Raw genomic sequence first — 10,351 nt, 5'->3', positions numbered from 1 at the left:
CTTGTGGTGGAAGAAGGAATTGTCTGTGTTGTGCGCTTCAAGCTACGGCGAAAGCGTACGTGGAATCCGCGTGCCGGAATTGGCTTCCGTCTCAAGAATACCCCCAGCTCCGATCAAAAAGTCGTCCCTGTCATGGGTGGATTGGCAGCTTTTCATTCCCTTTTAATGAGATTTATTAGGCTACTCTGCCACGGCTTGATCAGATTTGGCAAGCATTTGGATTGCTATAAAGCTTTATTGAGATGTGAGAATTTGGTAAGCATTTGGATTGTCATAAAGCTTTAGTAAGACGTGAGAATTTGGAAAGCATTTGGATTGCTATAAAGCGTTAGTAAGATGTGAAAATTTGGAAAGCATTTTGGTTGCTGCCGTATTCTTAGTAAGATGCGCCCTAGACGACGCAATCCGCAATTGCAGCCCCAACTGAAGTAGTGAATGATCATTCGGCAAATGAAAAGTTACAGGTCATATTTTCTTCTAAAAAAAGTTACAGGTCATATTTTTTTCCAAAAAAAAAAGTTATATGTCATACATTGTCACTCTTGGCACTGTACTGTGCCACTTTGCTCAAACTGAAGTAGTGAAAGTCAATGATGGGGACCCCCGCCGTCGATTAAACTGTGCGTTACATGTCTCCTGTAAATTGCCCTTCCATTCTTCACAACTTGGAATTTACCGGCCGATGTCGCAACGTGGCAGTGAGACTATATGTGGCAAAAGTTGAACCGCTGGTTCAACTTTCGATCACTAATGTTTATTTGCTCTCTCTGAAAATCACACTGCGCCTTTCTAATAGGCCATGTTTTTTTTAAAAAAAAATAAGGAGCAAAAATGCAGATAAAATTATGTGTGAATGTACAAAAGTAGGAGCAAATATAAAACAAATAGGGCTTACTTTCATAATAGGCAAATTGGAAATTGGACATGTAGGTGAGGGCAATGGTGCAATTCTCCCAATCTTGAAACGATAACAAATCAAAGCGTATTGTTTTTCCTTGAAAAAACATCCTCAAAGAACTCAGACAGTTCACTGAATATAGCATTATGTGTAGGCATCAAGCTACAAGTAATATCTGTACGGGGGATTCACAGGTAAAAGAAATGATTATTCTTTAATATCCACTCATTGCAAAAGATCTACTCACGCGATTGTACGCGCAGTTGGATCCTTCCCGGGTTCGCAGTACCCCGCAGAAGCCGGTACTGGCTGCTTCACGAATGCACGTTACGTCTTTTTGTATAAAGTTTCTCCATGATTCGTACTTGCTGATTAATTCGAAAACCGGTAGGGGGCACGTACCGCGACGCCACCTGTAAGCAATCATCCAGCACACCCGAATGATGCTGTAATCATGAGCGTCGCGTTGCATTTGCATTTTGCTCTCCAACGCACCCTTCTCCTCCTTTCCTGAAACCTGAATCGCTACCGCTTCGCCGATCAAGCAATCCGCCTCAGAATCACCCTCGATTTTTTTTAAAAAAAGACCGTCCAGAACGGCAAATTTTGCCTTCGAAAAACAGCAGCAACTGTACTCTCAGTTTTGTCGCGCAAACAGCACGGGTGCGAGCGCGAGTGCTGTAGCGGAGAACGGATTCAAAGGCGTTGCCGTAATGGCGTACGGGGCGAGGCGTCAGTAGAGGGTTTGACTTGGCATGCTTCTGGATCAGGTTTGTTCTGCCTCTCCCGACTTTTGGATGGTTGGTCTCTCGCCGATGCAGGACTGGACTGCTGGCCTCTGGGTCCTGCCCTGTCCTTTCGGAAAACGTCTCGAGCGTCAATTGCCCGTGTAGGGTCACATGCGTTCAGCTGCTGGGGCATAGCATAGATACCTGATAACCTGAACGCGTTGTGATTTCTGAAGAGGAGTACTAGCAGTCCGTTTGGAGCAGAGACAGGGCCAATCTCACCAGCATTCTGTTGGGGCAGGCAGGCGAAAACTTGCGAGACAGAGAAAGAGAAACCTAGCCTATACTAGCTTCTTCGTGTGCGTGCGATCTGCGCCGGGTCCTCTCCGGAGATACGTCCAGAGATACGGACGTACACCAACCGAGCCGTTTCGGCCCAGGCGTGCTCGGCTTCAAGAGAGCCAGGCATTGGCCGCGCAGACAGACAACGACGCTTCCCGCCGCCGACGAGCTAACAACTCCACGGAATCTCTGATCTCCTTGTTTCACACGGAAAAGATAAGCTTTTTTGTTTCTGTTTCGCAAGTCTGCCCGCGGCGGAGCCGATCCGGCGGCAGGTGGAGTCTCTGCTATTTGCGGAAACTGCACACAAACCACCACACGAATGACGAATCCTGAGGCCGCATGCCAGCATGTAGTAGCAGCCTAATTTTATTGGCCCCCTTGATAGTATTCCTTTTTTACGAGAGCATGCACACAGCTACGATATCTTCAGGGTTTTGCTAAGCGAGTTCTGCAATGTGAAATGGGGAGTATCAGTAGTAGTTACCCGTGGAATTGACGTGCCAACAATCAACTGGTAATGTGAAAACAAGCGACACGACCGGGGAAATTTAATGGAGCGGCAAACAACGTTGCATTTGTTCACGGTACCAAGACCCGCCGGGCCCTTTTCTCCTGTGTTTTCACGTAGTATAGACGTACGCCGCGATCATGGCACGAGCCGGCGGCGACTAAGCTCTAGCTAGACAGTCACCATCGTGTTGAGTTCACCTATAGTCACACGCGTACCATACCATCGAGTCCTGCCCAAGTACGCACGCACGCGGTTAATCCTGAGTGCTTTGTCAAACACTTTTCTAGCTCGATGTACGTCCTTGCCGAGTACCATTCCGGAAACCGGTAAACGGCTCAATTGATTTTCCTTTTTCCGAATACGCGGGAGAGTTGCGCATTGTTTATTAAGGGGAAGGAATTGTTTGATTACAAGCATGCAATTGTTCCTCATGCGGATTACTCAAAAAAAGACGACCTAATCTACGCGCGCCGGCTGCAATCCATAGGTCCGCATCCTGCTTGATCCTAACTAGGATGCCTGCCGCACTCGTCGAGCGTCCATCAAAGAGACGTGCATTACGCAGAGATGCCATCCCACCAACATGAACAACGAGGAAGCTCCTTTGCGTCTGTTCGGCAGTTGGACAGACATCAAATGCTCCCACCAGTCTTGGATCGTCGTCTCCGGTCCAGTGAAGCTGCATTGGCATTGTGCCCAGGAGAACGTGAGCCACCATACTGCCTTTGCCACCGGACAGGACACCAGCAGGTGATCTGCTGTTTCATTGGATTGGTCACACATGAAGCAGGTGTCGTGCGCCTCTAGTCCCCGGCGCCTTCTCCTGTCTGCTGTCCAGATGCGACGTCGACATGCTAGCCAGAGGAAGAGCTTCACACGCAACGGCGCCCATGTCTTCCATATGAGATCTGCTCCCTGGAGACTTGTTCGCCCCTGGTTGAGCATCTGATACGCTGACTTGGCTGTGTATGTCAGTTGTCCACCGCCATCGAACTGCATCTTCCTGCTCCGCGTGTAGTTGAACTGCTTCCAATGTGTCCCACAGATGCAGGTACTCGACCACAGATGCAGGCTCGATCGATTAATCTGCCCGCGCGGCTCGTGGCCTGCCAGAAAGAGATCGGCGCGCGTGAAAGGCGTGTGGGGTTGAAGAGGAGGCGGTGGTGTCACCGTTGCGACCATGAGCAAGACAAGCCTGGGAAGGATGAATCGATCGATCCCGCGCCAAAAGGAGTGCTGCAGCTCGCTCCACGTTAGGGCCTGCCGGTTTGCACGGCCGGGCGCCCCACGTTTTCGCCTCCTCCCCCGTACCGTGCGCCGCCGGATAAACGAGCTCGACAAGTTGACGGAGCGGGGGAGCGAGACGCCGCGCCAACCCCCGATCGGCGCCGAGCGCCCCCGCGCGCGCGGAAGATGGGCGCGTGAGCGATCGAGCAGAGGGGAACGCGCGGTGCCCGTCGAAGCAGGCGCGGCGCGGCTGGCGGCCACAGGATTCGTGGCGGCCGGGCAGGGGTAGCGCGCGGCATGGGGGCCTGGCGCCGTGGCGCCGGTTACCCACGTCGCTCGGGCAATAATGCGCTGTGCGTGTGTGTGGCAGCGGCAGCCTTTTGTTTTGGCGCCCCGCAAAGACGACGACGTCACCGCGCAGGGCCGAATAGTTGTTCTCGCGGCCTGACACGAGACGATCTGACGTCGGCCCTGGCCCAGCGATTGTAGAGTACCATTGACCGCATGACTCGTCTGTCTCTGTGCTCAAGTAACTGCTAACAAAAGCCAAACCTTCTGTGCGCAGGTAAAAAGCAGCGCGCGGTCATCTTTTTACTCTCTGATGATCTTTTTGGCAAGTTGCATTGCGCAACATTTTTCTCCCTGTTGCTTGACTGTCAGCTAAAATATTGTTTTGGGGCCTTTCTGCCGATTCGGAGATTCTGGTTAGGACATGCACATGTGGGCTAATAATCAAAGGAGACGACATGCCGAGGCTGAGGGCGACAGGATCAGAGCAAGATGGGTGTAGCTGTGAAGGGAGGGTTTAGCCAGGGGAGGTGAAACACAACACAACTAAACAATTAAACAAAGCTACTCCAATAGTAAGATAAGCTTGCTGCCTACAGGTAATGCATCAATCTGTAAGCTAATAAATTAATAAGCGTCTTGGCAGGTAAGTATCTTGTCATCTTGTGCGCAAAGTGCAAGGGAACGGTACTGTAATTTTCTTCAAGCAATCAGTGCCCTCTGTGAGCCTGCGGCTAGTTGACTACCAATCAGGAATCCGAAAAGATTGGACAAAGAAATTTCAGGACGCAAGTAATCATGAGCAAACAGACCATGATAAGCTGCGGACAGCTTTTCTATGTCCTCGAACTTTGTATGTGTACTGATCATGAATTAGCATAAACACGGAATTAGCATCAATTTTGTTGTAGGGGCGCACAGACAGCATGTGGATGGATAGTGGGGATAAGATATAAGCAGAAAGGAAACAGCCACACTTACATTGGACAAAGTGGTAAACGAGAATGGGAGGCATATTTTGAAATAAACGTAAATCAGTTGCGAATTCCCTACCAAGTGATCTAAAGGTAAGCGTCATCGGTGCCTATTGGAACTGCACAAATCCTACACAGTTTCAGTCCCAGCCAAAAAAGAAGAAGCAGTAATGCACTTATGCACAAAATTATTATCCTCAGGGCATAAAGCACAGAAAAGCCTGTCGAACTCGAACCTCAGCAGTTGTAAAGGGTAAAGTTAAGGCATCAGGTGTGTAACACTAGAACACCTGAAGTTCTGATCGGCTGGTCTAAAGCCTCAGCCATCTGGTAATCTGGTTTGACATCCTGGGCTCGGCCCATCTCCAGCGTGCAGCTCACACCAATCGGGCAGAGTGGTTTCAGAAATCAGTCGAGGAGAGTCTGTCATGCCCCTCAGTTCCTAATCTTCAGAGGACTGGATTTGGTCATGAAAAGTATCTTAGCTGCCTCAGATGGGCCAGTGATGAGCTTGCTCGCCAAAAGGCCTTTCTTGTCGAGCATCTCCCTGTTTTCTCGAGGTTTTGGCCCACAGCACCACTCGATCCGCCTGCAAGCCAGCCAGTGATGCGCGTCTGGCCCTCCCATACTTACCTCCTCACCGTTTCATTGATCTGCTTGAAGCCAGTGATCAGTCGAGAGTCTGTCATGACACAGATTCGCCAACGAAGCCCAGAGCTGAACGCGAGCAGTAGCAATAGTACAACGCGGTTTCTAGATAAATCAATGTAAACATGTAATTCAAACAACGGTAAAGAAAAAATAATTGGAGATTAATCAAATCCTAATTGGTTAGGTGAATAATCTTCTTCAGAATACTCCGTGCTATCTATGTATCCGGTAGAAGAAACAAAGAATATACTGGTATATACCGTGGTTTGAAGCAACTAACGAGAACCCAGTAAAACTCATAGGACTGCAGAGAATAAAAACTGATGAACAATGTCCGATCCGACCGATCCATCCCCACCATAGAAACAGTGTATCAGACTGCAGAAAAAAGGCATCTCAAACGATGGTTGCAGAGCCAGCATTGCAAAATTCAGATTAGCAGAGCAGGTGAGAGCAGAACGAGATGTCCCTCCTATCTCATGGCTGGCGAGCGGTTCCAGATTTTTTTCCCTTTCTTTTGCCAAGGGACTTGTTCTTCATAAAGTTCTGTTTCCAAATTTCAAGTTGAATGACTTCGATTGATCCTGCCCAAACACTGCAATTTGCACGCTCTGCTGCTTCACTAAGGTCTCAACGAAACAGGTCTTGGTCTTGTTCAAGGCCTGCATTTCTCCTACATTCTTTCAACTATCTCATAACGGCAGAGACCACCACAATAAGGGACAATCGAATTACTCATGTTCAGTGTAGTACTTCGTAAAGCAAACCTACTACCTACCTGCCATCATGAAGAGAAAGCAGAAGCCTGTTCGCTTCAGCTTATTCAGCTGGCTTTTCAGCCATCAAACAGTGTTTTCCTCTCACAATAAATCAGCCGTTTCGGCTTTTCAGCCGGCTTATAAGCTGAAGCGAACAGACCCCAGATGCACCTTATAAGGCTGCTAAATCCATTTAACTCCAGGAGAAAGAACCAGCGGAGATGTACCTGTATAGCTGATGGTACGACATCAAGCCGATCCATGGAATGCATCTCAACCAAAAGCTAGAGAGTACAGTGTAGAGTAGTTGGCAACAACTACAGGTACGTATTAGTAGCTGAAAAATAACTTTCTCGTGTCCTTTTATCCTTAAAAAGTAAGTGGGATAATGCTTATAGGATTATATTTGTCAGTTCAATTCTAGTGGGGAAAGGTGACCCGAATCTTAAGAAGACTCAAGTACTCAACAATGGACGTATAAAAGCAGCAGAATACTGGAAGAGTGAAACGCACAGAACCAAGGCACTTACTTGATTGCTAACCACTTCGACAGCCATAGTTTATAAAACAGGTGCAACCAATGCTGTGGCCGAAAGGCATTAGTGTAAGCTCAGGAGCACCTACAGGCCTGTAAACAATTAGCAAGATCATCTGATTCTTTCAAGGGCAGGCAGAAAGGCATAGCGGCTCAACCACCGGTCCACCACCAACTTGACAAGTACAACAAATCAAGCTAATTGGGATAGAATATACTATAACAATTTGGCGAAGCAAACATCCATCAAATCCTGTTTCGTACAGCAACATTCTCACATGGCATGCCAGCTTGGTTAGTGATCAGATAAGGAGACAGGGAGAAGAGCATGCGCGAAACATGGCCTCTTGGCTTATAAATTGCACAAACATTGCAAGGAGAAGGCCAAATTACGCAAACAAGGTGGTCTAAAATAAACTGGCCACATGTAAACAATTAGATGAGTCAGGGAGCAGACCTCTCCTTTATGAGATGAAAAAACTAAAACAATTTCTACTGTGTTTGAACCCTTCAGTTGTTGCTTATGATAGATAGCAAATGACCACTGTGCATCACTTTGATTCAAAATGGATGCAGCATAGCGGTACATTGGACCTGGTATACATTGCTTGCACAAGATCAAACATAACATGTGTAATTGGCAAATTGCCTAAAATCGAACATAACAAAGAACCCAGTGAAACAGTTAGACACTACTACAGATCACACAAAATCAACCTTTATATCACAACATCCTCCGCCTTTCATGTCAAATTTGAATCAATGTCATCAAGAGTTCTCACAGATTGCGGTGATCCTCAAACGGGCTGGCTGCTCTGGTTCAGCATTCCTTTTCCAGAAAGCACGCCGCCACCACACCTCAAACCCTCTCTGAATGTTTGGGCAGTCCTCCCCAGAGTTAAGGAAGCGATTGAACCATGCGAGAAGGATCTCCTGCTGAGTTGCCAGAGGCAGTGTCAGGATTGTGTTTGCCAGGCCGTCCTCTATCAGATGCCGGTCAAGCCCCTTGCATGCTCGCCGCATCCATCCAAAGTCCTCATAGAAGGGCTCTAGCCAGGTGCTCAAGAGCTGGCAACGGGCCTCCTTCGACACCAAGATCTGTCCCTTGCCAACCCCGACAAAGAGCCTTGCCGTCACTCGGCTCACTTCATAGCGGTGTATTGCTGGCACTTTGCGATGCATCTCTGCTAGCTCAGTCTGCATTGCCCATGTCCTCAAGAACTCCTCAGCAATCTGGCGCTCAACAAGGATGTCGAGCATCCAATGCAGGTTGTCAGCTTGCCTGGCGATCTGCGACACCTCTGAATGATCACCCCCTGCAGCTCTAACAAACTGCTCGAGCAGCAAGGACAAGCATCCATTGCACGCCGAATAGAGTGACTCCTTGCGGAGGTCGCCACCAATTGCTCCGCCACGGGAATTGCTGTTCTCTCTGAGCATTTTGGACACCAGCCCCTTCATCTCCCTCCTTGCCTTTTCGTCCTTCCCTTCCAGGACAACCTGCAGCAGCCTCAGCAACACCTCCTCGCCACCTCCAGCAGTGCCACCGCCACTGCAACTCCCTCCTACCTCTGCCTCCTCAACCACTGCTGAAGGGGCCAATTCCAGTGACACCCTCTTGAGCACCTCTCCAGCCCCCGAGTTCTCGAGGTGCAGCTGCGTCAACAATGCCGCCACCTTCTCATCATCATCCTCAGCCCACGGCGCAGCCTCCAAATATTCCAAGCAAGATAGCACCCCAGCATCGAACACAATGGCTGCGGACACCTGTAAAAGGCACAAATAGATCAGTTATGAGCCAAAATGGAGCACCAACCCATGGAATTGAGACACACAGAGAGAGGAGGAAAGCAGAGAAGGTGGTGGTACCTTTAGAATGCCAAGGACCTTGTTGACATCCTCCCGCATGAGCCTGCGGCGGAGATCCTTGCAGTACATGAGGCGCAGCGTCTCGGCGTAGACCTCGATGTCGTCGCAGTCGGAGATCTCGACGATGTGCGGGAGTGTGCGCTGCTGCTTGGACCAGCGGTCGGAGAGCTTGGCGGCGAAGAACCTGCTGTGCGCGACGAGTATGTGGCGGTGGACGCAGAGCGTGACGGAGAGGCCGTCCTTGGAGGTGAGGGTGAGGCGGACGTCGGAGGAGTCGGCGTCGTTGAACTGGTTCCCTGGGCTGCAGCTGCCGATGAGGTCGGCGATGCGGTCCTGGAGCATGACCTGGCGGTCCATGGAGCGCGCGGGCTGGAGCTGGTGGTGCGGGTGCTGGGGCGGCGGGGCCGGGATGGAGTGGACGCCGGCGGCGGCGGTGCGGGGGTGGTAGTCCTGCTCGTTGGCCATCATGTCGAAGAGGGTGGGGCTGGAGCGCGTCTTGTCGAGCGGCAGCGGCGGCGGGGACATGGGGTTGAGCAGCCCCGCGTTGAGGGCGGAGTTGAACTTGGTGTAGCTGGAGGGGTAGGACGGCGCGTACGAGGGCGGGGGCGGGGTCGCGTAGGAGGAGGAGGAGCCGGTGGGCGGGGGATCCATGGGGTCGGCGGCGGCGGGGGCGGGGGAGGAGGCGGACGGGGCGTGGGCGCCGAGGCCGTGGGGCGTGCAGCACCAGGAGGTGGAGAGGTCGAGGGGGACGAGGTGGGAGGGGGAGAGCTTGGGGAGCGGTCTCATGGATCTGGATGAAGCGGCCATATTGGGCCGTGGCCGTGAGGGGTGTGGGGATTCTCGCCGCGCGCTGGGGCAGCCGGGCACGGGAAGCGGTTGTCGTCTTTTGAGGCCGGGGAGTAATGGAGGGGACCACCACCACCCGCGGCTGGCTGCCGTCGGAACTGGCGGACGGACGGTGGTGGCGTGATCAATGCCGTGGTGAATACAACACTGATTCGTAAATCAAAATTTTACGGAGTTCTTAATCAGCAGAAAAGATAAATCAGCGGAAGCTAACGACCGGGTCGGATATTATGGATGAGGCTGATCCTAACATCACTGGTCCCTATCCTCACCATTCGAAGAGAGATCTCACTCGACTGTCCACCCAGACGGAAGCTAGGGAGGCCAAGTGCCACAAGCGGAAAAGTGGAAAACTTAGGGACTCCAACTTCACCTGAAAGATGTTCCACAAGCAAGGCAGAGCAACTATGCTCAACAAGACTTAACCGACCGATGGGAACTACTCCACCAACCTCTAGACATGCAAGGCTTTTTGACTGAGAGGTTTGTTTTGCCAAAAGCTACTACAGTAGGTCCTTACTTTCAATATTTTAATTCTTTTAGCTCCCAGATCTAAGTTCATTTACCAACTAAGTTAGCAGCTATACTAAACAAGCAAAGATTTCCAAGCAATTTACGACAAGAAAATCATATTACATCATCATCAAGTTTCATTCTTACTCAGTGTAGCATAGTGATCAAGCAGTCCCAAACTGTGAGATGCAGACGAATCGATTCGAAT

The 10,351-nt window shown here is 50.4% G+C and overlaps 1 protein-coding gene across 1 annotated transcript; it reads right to left on the bottom strand.

The window, feature by feature from the left end:
- Positions 1-7,323: 7,323 nt before the first annotated feature.
- LOC101759669 (BTB/POZ domain-containing protein At1g63850) lies at positions 7,324-9,624 on the bottom strand. Its single transcript, XM_004976523.3, has 2 exons — positions 8,785-9,624; positions 7,324-8,682 (listed from the first exon to the last, which is right to left on the bottom strand). The coding sequence occupies exons 1-2, from the start codon at positions 9,589-9,591 to the stop codon at positions 7,684-7,686; spliced, it is 1,806 nt and encodes a 601-aa protein (XP_004976580.2). The 5' UTR covers positions 9,592-9,624; the 3' UTR covers positions 7,324-7,683.
- Between the last annotated feature and the right edge of the window lie 727 nt (positions 9,625-10,351).

This window comes from Setaria italica, chromosome VII (assembly GCF_000263155.2).
Source record: "Setaria italica strain Yugu1 chromosome VII, Setaria_italica_v2.0, whole genome shotgun sequence".
Classification (NCBI taxonomy): domain Eukaryota; kingdom Viridiplantae; phylum Streptophyta; class Magnoliopsida; order Poales; family Poaceae; genus Setaria; species Setaria italica.
Note: the sequence above shows the minus strand (reverse complement) of the source record. Positions and strands in the feature narration are given on the sequence as shown.

What these genes read in the sequence shown, in the direction of transcription:
- LOC101759669 (XM_004976523.3), bottom strand. Translation starts at nt 9,591, where the DNA reads ATGGCCGCTTCATCCAGATCCATGAGACCGCTCCCCAAGCTCTCCCCC. An exon ending in AGGTCCTTGGCATTCTAAAG is followed by an intron (nt 8,683 to 8,784) that starts GTACCACCACCT and finishes TGCCTTTTACAG; the next exon opens with GTGTCCGCAGCCATTGTGTT.